General features: G+C 35.9%; 1 protein-coding gene across 1 annotated transcript; it reads left to right on the forward strand.

The window, feature by feature from the left end:
- The first annotated feature begins 3,996 nt into the window (after positions 1-3,996).
- Positions 3,997-20,355, forward strand: c1ql4a (complement component 1, q subcomponent-like 4). Its single transcript, XM_067371678.1, has 2 exons — positions 3,997-4,527; positions 20,176-20,355. Exons 1-2 carry the CDS (start codon positions 3,997-3,999, stop codon positions 20,353-20,355), a joined length of 711 nt encoding a protein of 236 aa, XP_067227779.1.
- Positions 20,356-23,102: the final 2,747 nt, after the last annotated feature.

Below are 23,102 nucleotides of genomic sequence, written 5' to 3' on the forward strand. Positions count from 1 at the left end.
GTACTTAAATACACAGTCCAAATCAATCAATAAAATGAATCACAGGTGCAAACACTAATCAAACAATGAAATACCATAGAAACCAAGGAAACTAAAACATAAACAAAACCCACCCCAAACCAAAGCAAACACAGATAAACCCTGACAGTGGTAATATTTAGTTCCAAGAAAACTGTCAAGATATTGGTTCACCAATGTCATTTATTCAAACTCTCAACAATTGTATGTGAAGCATGAGCCAAACCGAACTCTAGATGCATGATATGGAAGAAAAAAACAAAAAACAAAACATGGACAGTTTGCTTGAGTCATCAGTGACAGAAAAAGGTACACTACCTAAAGGCTAAAAATGAGTCAGATGCAAGAATTCTCAAGCCTAAAAAAGATTAGCTAAAGACTGGCCCTGGATTGCTTTTTTTTTTTTTTTTTTTTACCAAAATGGTAGCTGTGGGGTAAACTGTGCCAGATGCTTTGGGGTTAGGCTGTGTCACTGGCTCAACTAAGCAGCTTAAAAGCTTCCAACTGTAGTATTGACACAACTTACCCCACTCTCCCCTTCACAATCGGAGAAAAAGAATATAGAAAGACAGTATGGTGAAACGAGACCTGAAAAGATGAGTGAATGAGAAACAGACAGCTCAGAGACATGTGCATTTTTCAATATTAATCATCTCAGTAATATTTTAACAGCCACTAAAAATCCAATTCTCGCTATATTGCCTATGTCTCCTAGCGATGATTATACACCCATTGTGGTTAAACCTGCACAATGTGTATGTGTGTGTGTTTCTAATGGAAGGGACTGACTGACACATAAAGTGGGAGTGACATAGTGTTTTACTCAACACTGTAACACACATACACTTCTTACTCTGGGAGCATCTTCCACACATTTCTCTCCAGTTATTTCTTTTCTCTGTCCACTTCTTTTCTTCTTCTCTCCCCTGATGCTGGTTATATTGGAGAAAGGGGTGTGGAGAGGGGTGGCCGTAAAAAAAGATGTCAATATCCAATGTCCAAAACGGATACATTTCAGGAAATGGAAAAAACACAGTATTTTTTTTAAATAGTGTTGGCAAAGTTAATATTGTGGCATATGGCAGTGCAACACATATTACATTTCATCAACTTACAGGTTATAATGTTTATATAGTGCTTAGTTTTTTCTATAATTTGGCCAAAATCTCATATTATAAAATATGAAATGCTACGCACAGGCTATTTAACACAGCATTGGCTATGAGTTTCTTGAGTAAAGAAAATGCTGTATTCAGACAACCAGATTTATATTTACCCTTGCATTGCAAACAAATAGAAACGGTCCAAAATATGTGTGGCACTTCATTCAAGATCGAGTCGTGATGGAATTATGAAATTTTACCCACAGTTTGAGGGTATTGACTGATCTTCCAATTTTTCTTACACCCCCACTACCTCCGCCATTAAACTTTAAAAATGCAGATGTGTGAATAAGCCTGACAGGGAGCAAGATGAGATGAGTTACATTGAATTCTCAATGGATCTGCTACTAGACCCAGCATTTAACCACTGGTAGCATTAGCCTTCAAACAGATGCAAAATCTGCATAAATGCAATTATTTGGCCTATTTTATGTACAAATATGGCTTATAGATAGATAGATAGATAGATAGATAGATAGATAGATAGATAGATAGATAGATAGATAGATAGATAGATAGATAGATAGATAGATAGATAGATACAATAGTCTCAGTGTCCTTCACTAATGAGCTCTGAAAGCTAGAGAAACAGAGCCACACACACAATGACCTCGAAAGCAAAGTGCTCCATCCTTAACCCAAACAGATAGAGATGCTTTTTTTCTAAACCATCCACAAGTTTGTTTGTTTTTTTTTATATAAAATTGCGTATTTTTAAAACCCACATAGGCTGCTGACATGATAAACGATTAACATTTACACCACTTTACCGCATTTAATTATAATTAACTGGAAAACACAACGGCTGTGTTTCAAAACCAAGTGCCCTCTCGAACCAGACAGCGTACTCGTGCGTCGCACGCGCGTTCTAAGTAGGAGTCAGTGGCGTTGAGACAGAACCAGTGAGAGGGGCGAGGATGAGATGGGATGGAGGGAGGGAGGAGTCGACCGGATGGAAGAATGAGGGAGCAGTGTGAGTGTGTGTGTGGAGTGTGAAAATCTCACAGGTGTCGGAGTCAGAAGTCCAGCGCTATACGTTGCTGTATTATTAAACCTTTCGACAAAACGAACGGCAAAAGCGGAAGTTTCACTCACGCGCGAAGTCAGTAACAGTCCGCGGAATAAATAAGGTCAGAAGTGATAGTGACAACTTAATGAAGTCATCTTACCCTATTTGACTGGTTAGAGCATTTAAAATTGACATTTTGCCTTTCACTCTGTTGTTGGAGTAAAGAGAGGAGTCTTTATTTGCTGAAGATGCACATGAATTCATCTTTAATGTACTCCGGAATTTTTTAATGTGCTCCGGAACTCGGCAAATTTAAGGACAGCCATCAGAGGAAGATTTTTAATTCTAAAGATCTTCCATTAGGTCCGAAGTCAGGGTAAGTGTCTCTTTAATGCCTTTTATTGTACTTAAAGTTGCTCACTTGTGTCATACTTTTACAGGTGTTATTTTACGTGCTTCACTCACTACATACAACAATAGTTTTGTTTTTAATGATTTATTTATCTGTTGTTTTTATTTGTGCGTATTTCTTCTGTTTAGGACAAAGCTTTTGCAACAAAACCGTAATGCCAGTTGGCCATTCAGGGGTCATTTTGATATAAAATTATAAATATATGACAGAAGATGCATTTTCGATAGTGCAAGAAATAATTCAAGACTTTCAGTATGTTCAGTTTAGGATAAAACTTTTAATAGAGAAAGATAAAATTGAGTGTGCATATATATATATATATATATATATATATATATATATATATATATATATATATATATATATATATATATATAATTTATGTGACAATAAATACAGCCTTAACAGATTTTCTTTATTGTCTTTTCATGTTTTTTTCCTCATCCAGTTCTATTTCTGTGGAAATTTCCCAGTCCCGCCAGAGCAACTACAGGGGTCTTCCATATGTTCCTAAAAAAATAAATAATACTAATATTCTGAAGGATCAATACATTGTGGCTCATCAATTTTTGTTGCAGGGCGTTGGACAAATTTCACTGAGCAGGAGCATTTTAGTGCATCATTTTATTTTGAAACGTGGAACATTGGAAGATTCTTTTTGGCACATCTGTCAGGTGTTTGGTTGGACGTAATTTGAATTTTGTTGCACAAGCAGCCAACTTTGAGATTTAATTTAGCCTTTTATGAACTGAATTTTGCAATTGCTTGATTGCACTTCTTTGTTAGGTGGACAGGAAATTGAAGTGGAAAAACCAAAAACAGGTTGTTGCTGTTCACTTGTGCAAAAGAGTACCTCAAAGTGTCTTCTCTGTATTGGAGAATTAACTGTAGATTTAATGTTAACAAGCAAGGGGATGATGAAAAGATATGTAAATTACAACATTTAAAAATTATTGTATTGCAAGTGTCCCCATATATTAGCTTACCAAAAGCCACCTTATTTTCCTGTAATCATCTTTTATTCTTTGCCGTACCACACCTTTCTGTTCCATTTTGTTCTTCCAGATCTTCCTTTTGCTGTCCTACCTCTAGTCCCATTGCACCCTCTCATTCCTGTATGCTCCACTCTCTTCTTGGTCTCCTTGTCTTATCCATAAATTCATCTGCTATCCTTCTCCCCACTGGCCTCATTCCTCTATAGATATCTGTGGTGTGGCTGTTCTTTTGTACCCAAACACACATTTGCTTTTACACTTTAGCGAGTTTTTCCTCCAACTCCACTGTTCACGCTGGCGGGCACCATTCCACCTAAAGGAGAGGAGGACTTTCTAACGCTTGCTGCCTCCCGGCTCAGCCGCCGCAAGCGTGTCATAGGAGCGGCCGTGGGTGTGGCCATGGTTCTAATTCTCCTGGTCACCATCCCATTACTGGTCCACAACACTAAAGGAGGAGGAGCCAATGCGGGAAGCCATTATGAAATGCTAGGAAGTTGTCGAATGGTTTGTGACCCCTACACCACTCCTCATGGCCAGGAGCTAACGGCCGTTTCACCCCCACCTCCTGATTTTCCAAACCGGAGAGGGAAATCTGGTTATCGGGGACCTCCGGGGATGCCAGGACCACCTGGTCCACCTGGAGAGCCTGGAAAGCCAGGTCCACAAGGGCCTCCGGGTCCTGGGCCTGGCGGTTATGTGCCGTCGTTCTACAGCCCTAAGATTGCATTTTACGCAGGCCTGCGCAAGCAACATGAAGGAACTGATGTGCTCAAATTTGATGATGTGGTGACCAACGTTGGCAACTACTATGAGCCCAGCACTGGAAAATTCACATGCCCTCTACCTGGTATCTACTTCTTCACATATCATGTCCTGATGAGAGGAGGAGATGGGACCAGTATGTGGGCAGACCTCAAGAAAAATGGACAGGTAAGAATTGATCTTTATTTATAAATTTTGTTTGTGGTTGAAATGAAATCTTCAGCTCAATTGCTTTCAAATATATTTCACCCAAAAATGATAAATGCTGTAATTATTTACTCACCTTCATGTCCTTCTAAACCTGTATGACTTTCTTTCTTCTGCGAACACAAAATGAAGATATTTTGAAGAATTTTTCAACTGTTTTTGTCCATCAGTGGGGTCCAAATCAGCACTGAACATCATTGACTGTCATTGTTGTAAAGACAACACCCCCCCCACCCCCCAAAAAAATAAAAAATAAAAAATCTTCTTGTCGCAGAAGAAAAACATGGATGGTTTGGAACGACATGAGGATGTGTGAATGATAACACAATTGAACATTTCTTGGTGAATAATCCCCAACTATCTTTTTCCTTATTATGGACATTATGTGTGCAGTCAAATGATGAACTAGAAAGTAGTTTCTCTTTGTCTCAATTCATCATATTGGGCTTCACCACTATAAGGTCAGCTTCATCTAGAGGAGTCACAATAGTTGGATTATGAGTTTTTTCTATTAAAATTCCTATCATATAATTGATTACCACCGCACTAAACAACATGGGTGCAAATTGGACGCAGTTGTATTGTTTTGCAAGGCTGACCAGAAAAAAAGGCTTATAAAAAGAAAAAATCATGGCATTAATATTTGTGTCCAAACAATCTCAGCTGCATTGCCATATGTTTTGACAATTTAATAACTAAAATAAACACCATATTTACATTTCACTCATCACCTAAAAATGTGTCATACGACTCAGCAGCCAGAGCTGTCGTGGTGTGGTCTAGTGCCAGTTTGCACATCAGATAAATAATGAATGCATGAAATTTGACAGTTTCCACACTCAGTCATTCATTCCCTTGACATTAATTAAATACTGAAGGCAGGAAATGAGCAGGACAAGAAAAGGTTTATCTGTAGTGGTTTTAAGTGATTGTATGACCTTTGTGGATCAAGACACACTCTTGCAGCTTTTTATTTGACAGGCAATCGTAACATATTCTTTTAAGAACAGTTTTACCCAAGCACACTATAAATGTTTATTTGTATTTCACTGGACATTGAAAGCCAAGTGTTTTGTTGTAAAAAAAAAAATCTCTGGCTTAATACAGTGTAAAAGTGATTAGAGCGATAGTAGATTCAATTGGTCCGATCTGTACAGTTTTGTATTGTCATGCAAGTCTTCTTCCTCTGTTAAATCATTCATAACTCTTAGATTGAATCCCCTGCTCGCTGTACGTGCCCCCCTTCTATTGCATGTTCATTGATTGCTCATTAATTATCTTTTCAGTCCACTCAATTACGTCCATTTCGAGCACATCAGGTGGCCCTGCTTCACTCCTCTGTAGGGCTTGATAGAGAAATGTGTAGGTTAACTGCTCACTACACCAAATATAGTGCAGATGGAATTATTTGATACTTCCCTAAGCACCTGAAATACAGTCAACAGTCCATTTACAACACAAATCACAATTGTTGTTGTAGCCAATAATATTTTAAAGAGCCCATAGGATGAGGATTTGCGCAGCTACCTAATGGAAAGTACAGAGCATATAAAAGTGAAAAGGATGCTAGGTTTTTTGACAGATGCCGAGAGACTGGAATTCTCAGAAGTGTCATCTGAAAGCAGACAATGGTCCGTTGGGATTAGGAGGTTTATGTTAATTTGTAAAAGGTTACTTTTGAATGCTGACAAAATGATGTTCAAACAGCCATGTCTATTGAATATTAGTCCAGTTTCTCCAAGTTCACAGAAATTAAAAGGATTTGAAGTGGAGAATCTCCATTGTGCGTTTTACTCAAGACCTGATGTAGGCTACTCTACAAACATGCAAATATACATACAAGGTTGTGTCATCAACTAAAGGCACTTTAACTAGAGACTAATTTTTATTAAAACATATTTCTTTTTTGTTATAGCCTATGAAGTAGAGCTGCACGATTAATCGTTAAAAGGTTGCAGTTCAATTAAAAAATCCACATTTATAATTCAGCTGTCTATAATCCTTAGACAAATGAGATCACACAGGTGAACAAATCAAATCTGCGTTTCAGCTGCTGCTGACCCAGAGAGTTGTTGTGTATATATATATATATATGAAACAACTTCGCTTTTCTTTCAACAAAGACAGTCTTTTCAAAATCATTATACACCAGGGTGACTGTCATAATGAGTGACTCATTGAAACACTCATTTCAACAGATTTCTAAAATTCTGATTGATTCATAAACAAAACAAGTAAGTGTATTTAGGACTGAGTTCAAATATTTATAAATATTTTAAGTATTTAAAAGCTTTTACATAAAAAAGTTACATCATTAATGTTTCAGTAGTCTGGCATACTATCTTAAAAAGGGTGTAATTGGAACATTTTTGGATATTTTGATTCACATACTTCTTACTTTTTATTTGTTGTATTATTTTAAATAGACTCAAGCAAAGAAAATTTTGTCAGAACTACTTGCAAATTTCATGTTATTTTAAGTAGCCAAATGTTCAGATCACTGAAATATTTTTTTCCCTCTTCATAATCATGAGAATCGTGATCTTTATTAAAGAGGAGAAAAATGTTGTGATCAAATGCCTTTATGTATGGATTTTATTACTCTTGGCCCAGAAGTTTTCAATCTTAAAATATGAAAATCCATCCTAAAATTATTAAATTTTCTAAAACTTGAAATAGCCAAATCAATTTATATTGGACATTGTAGACAAATTAACATAATTACAGAGAATGTTTGCATAAATCAGCATTAAAGGGTTAGTTCACCCAAAAATGAATTGGTCATTAATTACTCACCCTCATGTTGCTCCAAACCGTAAAACCTTTGTTCATTATTGGAACACAAATCAACATATTTTTGATGAAATCCGAGAGCTTTCTGATGTCCCTATTTACAGCAACGTCATATCCAATTTCAAGGTCCAGACAGGTAGTAAAGACATTGTTAAAATAGTCCATGTGATTGTGAATACTGTGGTTCAACCTTAATGTCATGAAGCGATGAGAATACTTTTTTGTGCGTAAAAACAAAACAAAAATAATTACTTTATTCAGCAATTTCCTGTCGTTCTCCTATCCTCAGTTCATATTGTAAACACAGTGCAGCGCTTCCGGGTTCTACATCAGAATGCTGGACAGTGTAGGAGACTGACAGGGAAGAGAAAAATTGTTGAATAAAGTTGTTATTTTTGTTTTTGCACACAAAAAGTATTCTGTAGTCACCACTGTAGTCACAGGGTACTATTTTAACCATGTCTTTACAACCTTTCTGGACCTTGAAACTGGTTGTGACATTGCTGTGTATATTATATATATATATATATATATATATATATATATATATATATATATATATATATGGAGGTCAAAAAGCTCTCGGATTTCATCAAAAATATCTTGATTTGTGTTTTGAAGATAAACGAAGGTCTTACGGGTTTGGAACGACATGAGGGTGAGTAATTAAAGAGAGAATTTTCACTTTTTGGGTGAACTAAACATTTAAAAGCATTAAAACAGCATTAAAAGTGCCTATAGTTGAAAGAACACTGACAAATATGTAATTTTGCAGGAGGAACTATAAAGGAACAAAAGCAAAATAGAAAAAAAATAAGAGGTGAAATATATCATGGTTTTTATCCTTCAACTTGAAAATAAATTTTGACACAGTCATCTCGCATCTTCATTGTGGAGGCCATGTTCAATATGGCACCCTAGTGGGCGGCCCACAAGCTCAAGTGCACAAGTGAATTGTGAGATAGACTGAGAGAAGGACGCAAGGGTAGCCATGACAGTTAAGAGTATGGTAGAATCACCCAGGCTGGTTGACAGAAAGATCAGGGGAGGAAAGGAAGATAGATGACTTAATAGAAAGCCGCAGACAGTGGGCAGAAAGACGAGACTTCTGGGAGGCTTATACGCATGGACAAAAATGAATACAGAGCTATAGACAGATGGAAAAGTGCCAAACATGTCATGGCTTGACAGGTTAACAAGGTGTCTTAAAGATAAAAAGTCCAGATCCGTACATTAGCATTTGTTTGCTAATAATGACTGTCTGTTAATGTTAGGGTGCTAATTAAGAGAAAAAAAAGTATCTCAGGTATGCTCTAGAGAGTGACATGCATGTTGCCGTACCTAGTTGCAGGCCCGTGTGACCATCTGGCTGATCATTGTTTGTGCTGTGGTTTTGACAGCTAGCGAAAGCTGGTCTCTTGATACCGACTGGTGCAGTTGTGATGGTCTTCTCATTGTCGGACCTCAGACATGCAAGGCTAAAGTGCCCTTTGGAAATGCCTGAAATGGAAATGATGTGGGAGGATAATCATTGAAAAGTCACAGGTCAGAAGGACCAAAAACTAAACAATCTCTATTATTTGAATTTTCTTATTGGGATACTTCAATTACAGGACGTTTCCTTGATTTCAAAGAAAAAATAACTATTAGTGCTGTCAACGTTAACGCGTTAACGCATGCGATTAACTTTTTTCCAGTTTAACGCATTAAAAATATTAACACAATTAACGCAGCATCCGTTTTTTTATTTCTGTCATCCTTTACAATATATGATCACGCTCTTATTCATGGAAATGCTTTTAAACCATTTAAACGCTCCAAAAGAGAAAAAGAGAACACACTGTCTGTGAATGTCCTGTCACACACACGTCGCACAGAAAGACGCATGCCATTGTGCGCATGGACGGCTCGCCAGAATCAAGTTCTCTGTCACACTTGAACAATAACATGAACAATAATGCCAAAAATAACCATTTTGGCGAGTATCCTCATAAGATCAGCCTTGAATGAGTTAAATAAAGTCTAGAAAAGTGAGTAAAGAGCTGGGAGAAAGTGGGACGCATGTGAGATCTGCGTCATGTGCAGCAGCGGCAGTTCTTAAAGTGACTGCAACCATTAATGCTGTCTGTCATTGAAGATAATGAAAGAACAAAGGTAACAAAGAACTTTTGTAGCTTTAATAATGATTATCTATATTTAATTTAGGCTATAATTTATGCAGTGCAGACTGTTTGGTAACTTTATTCAATTTCTGTTAGACAGGTAGGAAAGGCACAGGTAAATATGACATTTATTATGTGAGGATTGTTCTAAGTTCACTTAAATTAAAAGTTGTTATATTTTTGAAGCCTAATAAATGTAAAAAATGATATAGCTTTCAATTACACTGTAATGTTGAATGGCTATAATTCATGTTTAAAATTGGGGAAATAATAAATTTCATGGAGACATCATAGCTGTATTAGTATCAGTGATACAGGCCTTTATTCATAAAAAGATGCCATTAAACAAGTATTTAAAATATACTGTCTTCATGTTTTAATTTGGAGATTAACTGTGAAATTATTACATTATAAAATATATTAAAAACGTATAAAAACTTGTGTTTTTAATTGCGATTAATAAAAAAAAAGTGATTAATCGAGTTCATTTTTTAATCGATTGACAGCACTAATATATATATATATATATATATATATATATATATATATATATATATATATATATATATATATATATATTAAAGAATATATCTCATTAACTTTTCATTACGACTCTTTAATTACATATTTTCTATTTTTGACTTTGATTTATTTTGTTTCCCCACACCCAGATTTTTTAACTTCCACTCTTATCATATTAAAAAAAAAAAAAATAAACATGTTAAATGAAGTTTTACATTAGACACAATTTTAATTCAATTTGTGTATAATTTTATATTATTATATTTTTATACAATTTTATAACAGATCATCATCAGCATGACACGCATTTTAGAGCATAATTTAGGTTTTGGAAAGGTTTTTATGTTGGAAATGAGATGTGACAGGAAAGCACTTATCACTATTTCTGTCAGGATCACTATCGTCAAAGATGACTGGCAGTTAGTATACAGTTTGGATTAGCGGTATTGTTCTGTTCTGGGCAAAAACTCCCTGCCCATCCATGCAGCCTATCATGGATAAGAGCAGGGAGAGCAGTGATATCCCCCCTTAGGGTAGACGGAACAGAACCAAGTATTGCAATATCATTCATTTTCTTAATGACAATAATTAATGTAACATAATTGAAGAAATGAGTTTGATCAAAAGAAATATCAGAAGGGCAAGTCCTGACTGGATGGAGGAGGAGCTGGAGAAGGAGGAGGGGAAATTAGCTCCTGAGCAATGCGATAAAGCTGCTGATAATACTGAATGGACCATATATACATGAATGAGGCGATAGGCATTGTATTCCTATAGGTCAATGTGAATCAGCCGAGTGTCAGATGATGCGAGCTTGACTAATGTGACCTGCCAGGACTAACGCTATATACTTGATTTAATTCAGAAACAATCAATTTCTGTTTTTTTTTAATAATTTCAACATTAATTTACTGCTCACCAACTTTCCCCACACCATTACGTTCACTGTAAAAAATCAAAGTTGAGAAAACTTAAAAGTTTAAGGCAACAAACTTCAGTAGATTTGAGTTTTCTCTACTTGTTTTCAGTTTATACAACAAAAAGTTGATAAAACTCAAAAATCTCCTACAAATCAAGTTGAGAAAACACAAAAATCTGCTGAAGTTTGTTGCCTTAAACTTTTAAGTTTTCTCAACTGATTAACGATAAAATGTAGTTTAAAGAAGTTTTAAAATGTGCCATTAATTAAAGAGTGATCCATATTTCAATTTGTCTTTTAATGTAGGATTTGCTTGTTTATTTGTATTTGAATAGTATTCACACTCTTTCAAGGGCACCAATATATCACAGTAGTTGAAGATGGAATTTTTGAGGAATATTTCATTTGCTCAGTAACAGATGGAAAGGATTAGTGATGTGATTATAATAGTGCCCTCTTCAATATTTAATGAGGTTATCTTCATTTTTCTTGTAATTAATTTGGTATATTGCCCACTGAAGGAGATTCATGCTCAAATTTCATCACTGTGCATTTAGTGACTGTATCACAGCACCTGCTACAACCGAAGAGAATTCATATAAGGGGAAAAAAAATTACCTGTCAGATCCCACCCTCAAAAGTCTCAGGGTCGTTAGGGTCAAAAACTGCACATAATTTAATAATAACTTCTAATTGTTATGCTGTTTAAGTCTTCTGTCTAATGGAATAATTGCATAAAGACCTATAAACATATGGAGAGATTTGTTAAAAGGATGTGATGGTGCTAGCATTATTGGTGGCGCTTTTATTGTGCTTGTTGAATAATGGGTTGTTTGCCTTAATGCTAATGTGAGTCAAAATATGACACCAGGATCGTACATCATCTCTGATTTAGCAGCTACATGTCTTCTTCCTCATCATTAACATGCTGTTAATCTTTTAATTTATGGTCCCTCAGATTCGATGTACATTCCCAAAACCTTAGACTGAACCTCTGTTCAAAGTGGACTAATCTGCACTCCGTCCTCTCTGTTTCTTAATCGTTCCACCATTCTTATTTCCCCCTTTTTCACCTGTCACATGCTCTTTTAATAGACCTCCAAAAGGTCGAGCTCTTTCACACGCTAGTGTTAAAAATGCCATCGCCTGTCTGTTAATGACCAGTACCTGCTCTAATAAATGTCTCCCGGCGCAGTGACATGTACATAGTCCGGTAGAAATATAATGAGTGTCTTTGGTAGTCTCTAATTGTAGTAATCCATAATTGGCAAATAGTTTTAAGGGAAATCTTTTGAACTGATTAAAAATTAGCAAAGTGGAATGCATATGTGACATACTCATTAAATCCCACCTGTGGTCACTTGTTAAAGCGATAGTTCACCCAAAAAATTTATAAATCATTTATTCAGCTTCATGTAGTTACCAATCTGAATGAGCTGCTTTCTTTCAAAATACAAAAGATATTTTTAAAAATGGGTGCTTTTTTGTTCATACAGTGGCAGTCAATGGGGTCCAATTTTGATTTGAACCCCAGGGTTCTTCAAAAATATCTTTGATAACACTTTAAAATAAGGTTCCATTCATTTAAATTAGTTAATTCATTAGTTAACATGAGCTAACAGTGGAAAATACTTCTAAAACATTACGTTTAGTTAATGTTCATTTCAATACATTATTTATATTGAATGTTATTTAATGGACCAGAGCTAAAATGAACACTAACAACATTAACCCTAACAGTTGTAACTAACATGATGATGAATAAATACTGTTAATGACTGCGTGAAAGAAGTGTGCAACATCCACTTGTTAAATGAATTGCTCATTGTTAGTTAAATGGGTCCTTGATTATAATTTCCCTTTTTTAACTTTAGTTAGTGTGTAATGTTGCTGTTAGAGCATAAACAACATCTGCAAAGTTATAATGCTAAAAGTTCAATGCAAAGGGAGATATTTTCTTTTACAGAAATTGCCTTTTAAAGGATTAGTTCACTTTCAAATTAAAATTTTCTGATAATTTACTCACCCCCATGTCATCCAAGATGTTCATGTCTTTCTTTCTTCAGTCGAAAAGAAATCTAGGTTTTTGATAAACATTCCAGGATTTTTCTCCATATAGTGGACTACATTGGACCCCAAACGGTTGAAGGTAAAAATCAATTTCATTGCAGCTTCAAAGTGTTCTACACAATCCCAGACGAGAAATAAAAGTCTTATCTAGAGAAACCATAACTCATTTTCTAAAAAAATAAAAATAAAATAAAATTGTATACATTTTAACCATGCTCATCTTGAACTAGCTCTCTTCTTCTTCTCTATTAGAATTCTGGCAGTGTAAACACTTCTAAGTGTATTACTGCCCTCCACAGGTCAAAGTTTGAACTAATTGTTATATACTTGCACTAGCATATTGTAAATGACTATTTAGTTCAAACTTTGACCTGTGGAGGGCAGTAATACACTTAGTAGTGTCTACACTGCTGAAATTCAAATAGAGAAGAAGAAGAGAGCTAGTTCAAGATGAGCATTTATGGTTAAAACGTATAAAATTAGATTTTTTTTTTTTTTTTTTTAAGAAAATGAGTTATGGTTTCTCTAGATAAGACCTTTATTTCTCGTCTGGGATCACATAGAACGCTTTGAAGCTGCGATGAAACTCTGATTTTGACCTTCAGCCATTTGGGCTATAGTGAAGTCCACTATATGGAGAAAAATCCTGGAATGTTTTCATCAAAAACCTTCATTTCTTTTCGACTGAAGAAAGAAAGACATAAACATCTTGGATAACATGGGGGTGAGTAAATTATCAGGAAATTTTAATTTGAAAGTGAACTATTCCTTTAAGGACTACAATAAAAGGCAGGTAGAGACTACAACTAGCTTCTTCCCGAGTTGTTGACATCACAAACCCTAAAATGTACATAAACCCTGCCCCCAAGAACACGCAGCAAAGGGGATGAGGCCATGTTGGGCTGTTTAGAGAAGAGGAAGAGTTGGTGTAGTAGAGTGTTGTTACAATGCCGTCATTTTATGCCGGGCTGCTTCACAAACAAGGGTCAATTAACACAACGATTAACATGACGGCACATGCTAGTCGATGAGTTGAATCAACTCCACAGCAACTAAATAATTTTATCCACTAACCGTTCAGAAACGTCTAGTTACATTCTAAAAGTTGTAACTTCTTGCTGAGTCTCTCCATCAGTGTCCGACTTTGAACAATGTAAGGCTGATCACCATTACTGATAATTGTCATTTTGGCTGCGTGAGATACTTTAGCTTTGTTGTTGTTTGAGCAACTGAAGTGCGAGCTGTTAAAGCTCCGCCCTCTTTTGGAAAGCGGCCAGGAGCAGCAGCTCATTTGCATTTAAAGGGACACACACAAAAATTGTGTTTTTGCTCACACCCAAATAGGTGCAAATTTGACAAGCTATAATAAATGATCTGTGGTGTATTTTGAGCTGAAACTTCAGACACTTTCTGGGGACACCAGAGACTTTTATTATATCTTGTGAAAAGGGGCATTATAGGTCCTCTTTAATGTTAGTTAATGCTAATGTTAACTAATGTGACTTTAACTAAAGTGTTACCATATCTTCTTTTTGGTTTTACTGAATACGAATGAGATGAGGATGAGTAAATGATGATAATTTACATTTTTATGTGAACTAACCCTTTAATCAGTTTACTATATTCATACAGTGATTGAACCTGTGGTCACGGAGCTTGTAACGAGTGCTATAGTGTGCACTTGGACCATTAGTATGCAATGCCACACTAGTACAGTATGCCAATTAAGCATAACTCTCAGAAGAAGCGAAAGGAATTTTATTCTCCCTTTGAGGCAAAACTGAGCTATTCAATAAATGTTCCATTTTTTTTTCTTTAGTCTTTTCCCTCCCCTCCCGTGTGCTTGGTCCCTTAGGTAAGTTTAAGAGCTAGTTTTCCATTGTCTCCGCTCCAAGAGGTCTGTATATCACAGAGAATGAATCCTGTCAGTTTTATTACCGCTGGAGCACGGCACCACTGATAAAAAACAAGACTTCATATACCCTTGCATCTCGCTGCTCTCACAAAATAGCCTTGCTTGATCTGTGTGTTATCCTAACCTCCCCCTCCCATTTTCTCCTTCAACCCGTCTTTCTCCTACCGCTCGCCTTTGCTTATGTATAAAATGCCGCTGCAGAAGTGCCCCCCTCTCTTCATTCTCCCCCTCAATGTAATAAAAAGGCCTGGCAGAACAAGCCCCCAGTAGGCCCGTGGGTCCCTGCTCGCAGCCGGCGCTGAGATCAAGTCAGCGTGGCGTTTCACAAGTAGTCGGCTTCCATGTCAATATCCATCTCCAGTGCAGTCAACGGTAATCCTAAAAAGCCTCTCTCCCTCTCCCTCCAAGACAAGCTTTCATATCACTTATATTTGATAAATGCTGGGAAGCATCTAACAAGCGCACTTTGCGGGAGATGTCTAAACCCCGGGCGCTCAGATACGGTGAAACTGATCCCAAAAATTCAAGACGTGAATCAATGGAAGCGAAGAAATGTCTTAAATGGTCTTCGCCGGATGTCTGCTAATTAAAGTGACCGCTTGCATCGTCGTATCGAACATGGGGGTATGCCGGAGGGAGAGACTGCCCCTTTGCCCGCTTAGCCAAAATAATGAGGAGAATGACATACGCTCTGCATCGATAGGGAGAGGAGGGCAGGTCGTCACTGTCAGACGTGGAATGATGCGCATGCCATATTGACCACCTCAATATATAGACTGTTTTGATCTTGATAAGAAAATTTACATTTTCATAAGTCATTGTCAGTGCAATGAAGATTTGATATATTTTTGATCTTCTATAAAGAAAATATTCAGTAACACAGCATTTAATATGGATTATTGACTGGCACAGTGCGCAGATGACTGTATCATACAGTGTGGCTGTAAGATCTGGATGTGAAAGATTGTGTAGCAGTTTTAGGAGTCAGTTTTTATGTGAGATATAGTTGAAAAAGGGGTTTCTCAAGGGACTGACAACCCAACATATCTGTTTGATTCAGACTACACAGGGACAAGCTAAAAGTATTCTCACATCGCACCTCAACACAACGAATATCTTCAGGTGAAATAATAGCGATTTTCACACATCTAAACATTTAGTCATATTAAAGTTTGTCATTACTCATATATATTTTTGAATGATATTCAATAGGGCTGCACGTTTTATCGCGATTAAACCACACACGATTATTTTATACGCAGCTTGTCAGAGCTGTACGGCTCTGTGATCAGTAGTAAATGCGTCTCCAACTGAAAGCCAGAGGGCGCTCTTGCGCAGAAACTCCAAATATGCCCTGCCGCAAAAGAAGATAACACGCGTCATATCCGTGGTCATATAGCTGTAGCTGAATAAACAGAAGATTGAAATGCTTTGGTTGATTAAACATGACTAATAAACACACAACTGCCTTATTCTGTGTAAGACGCCACATTATCTCACCGAAGGCTGTCAGCTGTCGTTGAACAGAGTGAGTTTGGAGTAAAAACAAGTTATTAAATGTTGTCTTTTGTTGCTTTTACAAATATACAAGCGACTCAATCTCACAGTGCATTCAGATTGATTAGCATTTGGAGCCATGCTTCATTGACAAGCTGCGCATTAAAAAAATAAAATAATCGCAGCCTTTGCCATTTCATAATCGCACTAAGAATCGCGTTTAAGCGATAATTGCGTTTAAGTTTAATGTTATTTTTCGTATCGTGACATAAATCGCGCAGCCCTAATATTCACACTTTTCAACTTAATCAGATCTGTATTATGTAATTTGACACAACAGTATTATGTAAATTGACACAACAGTACTCAGAGGTTAGGTAATTTATGTTTTTTTTGTTTTTGGTGATAATTACTATTAAAAATATATGTTTGTTACCATTTAATTAGCAAAAAGTGCATTATTTTTTATTATTAGTATTATTATAACATTTCTATTATTATTATTAAAACATAATCATTATGAATATTTTTACTTTATTCAATATTCATTACTATTAAATATTCATAGTGAATGCTTTGCTTTGTATTGTTGTGTAGGGCAAAATAAAACAATTAAAAATCAGTTCTGCATATCAATTATTGAACACTTACATGTAAATGTAATATTGATCACTAGTTTTTACTTCCTTAGTTCTTTTTTATGTGCAAATAGAGTCTCCACACAGCTCATGAAAACTTGGAAGGGTATTTTTCAAATTACAAATGACAAATATCTATCACTGCTATGCAAAATCAATTTAAAACTGATATATTTGTCATAGTGCTGCATTATAAACCGCCCTAACATCATTATACAGATTGGTATTCAATAACGCATCTAAATGGCTGCAGTCTCCACTCAGGACGTTGTGCGGATGTTGACAGTATCTTGATGGTAATGGAGTGAGGTTATTAGATTATGGATATGGGAGGGAGTTTATCTTTGTCTGGGGTCATTGTGTTTTATGTGGGCTGTGGTTGTGGGTGTTTCTCAAGGGAATAACACGGCCAATAAAACAAGAGGCATTTGAGTGAGTGATGGCATGTTGTATGAGGATGTTTACTGACACCGTGCATATCTTTGAATTTTTTTTTCCCTTGAATAGATTCGCTCCATATGTTTAGGAAACCTGACAGAGATTGAGTGGCTATAACACGGCTGAGCAAAATGCCTGACAATCACTGTCTGTCACCTGACACCTGTCTGCTAGGAGCTTACGCATCTTTTCTATTTAGAATACTTGAGCATAGATCAAGTACTAAAAAATGGCAATAAAGTATCACGCAAGTCATATTGCAAGGATATGAAATAGTGCAGTTAATTTTTTATCAAAATGCTTGGTCCTTTTTAATTGCATCTCTATGCAGGAATGTGCGTCTGTCTGACCACATGACTAATCTCAATTTAAAATGTTAACAAACAAGTTTCAGATCCACTGCTGGGAGTCAATACGGCTGATCTCTCAAGCAGAATTTAAATGAGTCCATGCCTCCAGTAAACAGTCTCATCGCGGTTTGTGTGATACGTGCGCTTGCGATTAAATTCAACAGGTCAATACGAGGAAGGGATATGGTACAGTTTTAGTATAACCCATATAGGTGTAGCTACACGATCCTACAGTAGATAAATAGGAGAGAGTGTGACTGCTTTCACAATTGAGGTGGAGGTCAGCAGGCTATCTGCAGCTCCATCCATTTAACCTGACCAGCCCTTGTCAGAGTATCATTTAATAATGACTCCATTCCATTGCCATAGAGATGATAAAACAAGGTCACTTTCATGTCAAGAGAGCATCTTTATGTAGAGAGATTTTTCTTTTACACGCAGTGCAGTACTTTTTTGTCTTATCATGTTCCTCCACAGCCCTATCAGCACCCCTTCAATCACATTTACTAGAAATGTGTATCTGTTAAATCATATTATACAGTGTTTAATTTAGCATTATCATTAATATAAGTAATATATAAATCATATTATTTAGTTTAATATAATAAGTGTATAAAACAAACATATTAGAAAATATGGAATAAGTGAAATCAACTCATTTTTGTCTATTCATTTTTTTTTAAATATATTTTTATTATTACTTTAATTTTTTTAAATAATAAAAATATCTGTACATTCTTTTAAAATTATTCTTATGTTAAAATATCAATTTGTTTTCTATAGGTTTAACAAATTTTTTTAACAAAAAAAAAGCTTTGCATTTATATAAAAATGTGACTTATTAATTTCTTCTTTTGCAGCTTGTTATTTTTATTTCTTATGCATTCCATTTTAACTCATATGTATTTGTTTCCTCATTATGTAAAGCACTTTGAATTACCACTGTGTATGAAATGTGCTATATAAATAAAATTGCCTTGCCTTTCATACAGTCAGAAGTATATTTTTACTAGTGGGTTCAGGACACTATAGTTCATTTAAGTGAAGATAGCAAAATAAAGTAAACATATTATACCCAAAAATTCTTCATACAGTGGACTACCAGTAAAATTGATAAAACATTTGGAACCAAAAATTATTCAGACACTTTGACCTGACCATGTTTTGCTTGAGTGTTATCTGACATAATTAGGATTAATTTTTTTCTGATACAGTTTAACTCTGATATCTTGTCATATTTTATTACCAGTTTCACTATAGTGAATAAACTGTATTAATGAATGAAATGTTTAAGGTGGTCTGAATACATTTTGGTTTGACTGTATATAATAATGAAAATGCTACTGAATGCTTATTTATAATATATTTCACTATCAGAAATGGTAACATATATCAGAAACTGTTTTCCCACACTGTAAACCCTAACACTCAAAAAAGTTAATTGGTTTGAGTAGGACAAACTTAAATTAAACAAATTAGTTCAGTCAAAAATAACTTTTGAGTTTTTAGCACTTTCAAGTTCACAGAACTGATTTATTTTAAGTAAACTGAACTGTTTCATTGTTTTGAGTTTTATGAACTTATTTCTTTTAATTTAGACGAACTTAAACTGAGCTGGGATTTCTATTTCCCAGCATGCTTTGCCCATGGCACTTGAAAGGGAGAGTAAATTGTAAATTTGCTGCACTCATTCAGCAAGTGCTATACCAAATTAGCATTTTCGGAATTAGCTTGTTATACACTAGCCAAGTTTACACTAATAAAAATGTAACATGAAAATTTTAAGTTAAATGTATGAATTGGTGTACTCAAACATTTCAAGTTAAGAACAATTAAAATGTACGAGTAAAAAATAAAAATCTGCCACTTCTGCTTATTTAAGCCAGCTGCCTCAAATGTTTTGAGTTTTGCCAACATATTTGGGTTTACACTGCAATTCAATGTTCAGATCTCACTTGCTGAATATTCATTTCTACGTTTAAGTGACGATTTTTCCGAGTGTCTGAAGCATAGTGGGTAGTTGATGTGTTTGTTACACATTGAATTTACACAAATCTAGCCTCTCAATCCCACCTGTTTAAAACCATTTAAAAGCTTCAAATGTCACACTTCTTCATGTTGTTGTGCTTTAGTCATGTTTTGCTGTTTTGTCTAATGAATATCACTAAATTATATTATATATTCTTTTAGTGCTTCATCTACATTTCAGTATCATTCAAGTATTGTGGAATATAATCTGTAAATTGTTGCGATCTGCTCCGTGTCCTTCCTCTAACCGTGGCTTCATTTCTCCTGTGCGTGACAGGTGAGGGCCAGCGCTATCGCCCAGGATGCTGATCAGAATTATGACTACGCCTCCAACAGTGTGATCCTGCATTTAGACGTGGGAGATGAGGTCTGCGTGCAGCTGGACGGAGGGAAAGTCCACGGAGGAAACACCAACAAATACAGCACGTTCTCTGGCTTCCTCATCTATGCTGACTGACCTGCTCATGATGCTGCTCTACACACTCAGATGTACTGTGTACAAACACACACACACACTCATACAGTTACCTTCTCACACTGAACAGGCTTGAAAGAAATGGACATGGTTTATACTGAGTAGAAGGGCTTCACAGATAAGATGACAACCAGTTCCTTTCATAAAGCAGATTTCCAAGATTATACACTACTCCCAAACGTAAATTAAAACGCATATAAATATATGTCTATATCTATCCTGAACATTGACACACTCATATTTTAATGTGTGTACTTGGTGTACTTGTCTCCATTTGTGTGTCAATCAAAACCTTGAGATTCCAAGTCACTCTCTGTAGTCGACATGCTTTATGTTGAGCTGAGCTGCATTTACACATGGCTAGACTTGAAACAAAATCAGTGCGTAAACGTACTTTTTATTCACTAGATGCAGCCGTAGCTCAATACAGGCACGTTTATATGCGTCCGCACACACAGAGCAAGGCTAGTGATCAATTGAAGTCCTCTTGTTCAATTCATTTGACTTAAAGTGACGGTCTTTAATTATATGTGGAATTGGAAATATTCTAGAGAATACAGCTCAAACCGGAATGTTATTATATTGATTTATTCAAATTTAACCAACACAATGTGTTTTAATGACGTAAATAATGTGATTATTTAATACTTTTTAAAGGGGAGGATGTTGTACCCCTCTGTGTAAGTCTAATAAAACATATTACAATGTAAAACTTTAAATCAAAATGAAAATATTCCACTCTTGACAATGAATTATGCATTATGTTCTAGAATTATTTATATAGAGATTGTAGATTTATTGAGCGGGTACTATAAAAAGTCTAATAAATTAATTTCATTTTTGGAATATATTTAAAATTTAACACTACTGCAGTGCATTTAAGAGAAGGTCAATACGCTTTCACAGCGATCAGTACGTTTTTATGTATTATGTTTTAGAATATGTTTTTATAGAAGTTATACATTTATAAATCAAGCTCCTATCTATATATTTTTTCTGTAATATCATGCCCAATAAGGTTGCTATTTTATGAGAAATGATACCAATAGTTTGAAAGATATTTCTGACATTAATGTGTCCTCAAACATTTTAAATCCAGACTAAATTTAGTTTGAATTTTAGTAGATTCATAGCCTGTATTGATAAATCTTTCTAAGAAATCCAGCATGAAGTAGTTGTTGACACAAGTCAAGCCATGTGCAAATGATACAAATAACATGTCAAAAACATTCCCTAATCACAAACAATTCAATAATAAATCATATTCAAATATCTTTGTTTCATTTTTATGTAACATTTGTACAAATGACTATTCAAAACCCTTGCAACATGTTAAGTGAATACTAAAACATATGGCAAACATATTTCTGTCATGCAAAATTGTTCTCTACTATAAACATTTGGAGAGGAAAAAAATGAGACATGTTTACCAGAGAATAAAAATTCAGTCTTTTGGAGAAAAAAAACCCCATCTAAACAAGAACAACGACATGAACGATACTTGGATTCTACCTGGGCATGTCAGGGCTAAAACGAGAGTAGAAACCTTTAATTAAAAGTGAGAGGTAATGACATTCCGGCCTTAAGGCTTTGGTGAATCTGTAGCCTGTGGGAATATGTGGGGGATCTCAGCGTGTCCGTGGCCAGCCTCCTCGCGCTCTCCTGCCAGATTCCAGTTGAAAGTTAATTGGACGGGGAGAGGTCTGAGGCGGCCTGCGCTGAGGCCCATTAGTGATTCCCCTGTCGAATGCAGAGCCACGAGGATCACAGACTCACAAATAGGCAGATTAAAATAATCAATACACTTCACTTGCCTCCAACACATTCGCACAAGTGCGCGCAGAAACAGACCTGCATGCACATCCACACACAAATCCGTGCAAAATGAATTCAGTAATTAGTGGAGGACCTATTCACCACTGGTGTATGATACTTGGCTCTCTGGCTCTCGCTCCGAGAGTGTATGTGCCATCTAATGAGGGGGGAATAGTTCTGACTGGTGCCGAGCAGAGAGACAGAAAAGGTCAGGGAGCTGTTGATGGGCTCGTCTTGGCACACAATGCATCATGGGGTATTTCAGCACACTCAAAACAAACCCTCAGATTACAGTCACATCTTATGTGATGTTCTTTTACCTATAAATTTGATGATCAGATATAAAGATATGTATAGCAGTGGTACAGACTTTTGCAAGGCCTGTACAAACATACATATACGTTTAAATAAAATGTATACAAATAAATATATGGTCATTAAAATGCACTATTGTGAAAACAGGTCAGCTTAATATACTGTATAAACAAACAACTTGGACTGATCTGATGAGACTCCATTTCTGTTGCTACATTCAGATGGGTCAGATTTTGGTATAAACAACATGAAAGCATGGATCCATCCTGGCCTGGTGTAATTGTGTGGGGGAGTACCGGTAGAGCATTGTTTAAATACCACAGCCTACCTGAGCGTTGTTGCTGGCCACCTTTAGGACCACAGTGGACCCATCTTCTGATGACTGTTTCCAGCAGGATGACGCACCATGTCTCAAACTGGTTTCCTGAACATGACAGTGAATTCACTATACTCAAATGGCCTCCACAGTCACCAGATCTCAATCCAATACAGCACTTTTGGGATGTGGTGGAACAGCAGATTCATGACCTGCAGCAACTGCGTGATGCTATCATATGAACCAAAATCACTGAGAAATGCTTCCAGCACCACGCTGAATC

This window comes from Chanodichthys erythropterus, chromosome 20, assembly GCF_024489055.1.
Source record: "Chanodichthys erythropterus isolate Z2021 chromosome 20, ASM2448905v1, whole genome shotgun sequence".
NCBI classification, from domain to species: Eukaryota; Metazoa; Chordata; class Actinopteri; order Cypriniformes; family Xenocyprididae; genus Chanodichthys; species Chanodichthys erythropterus.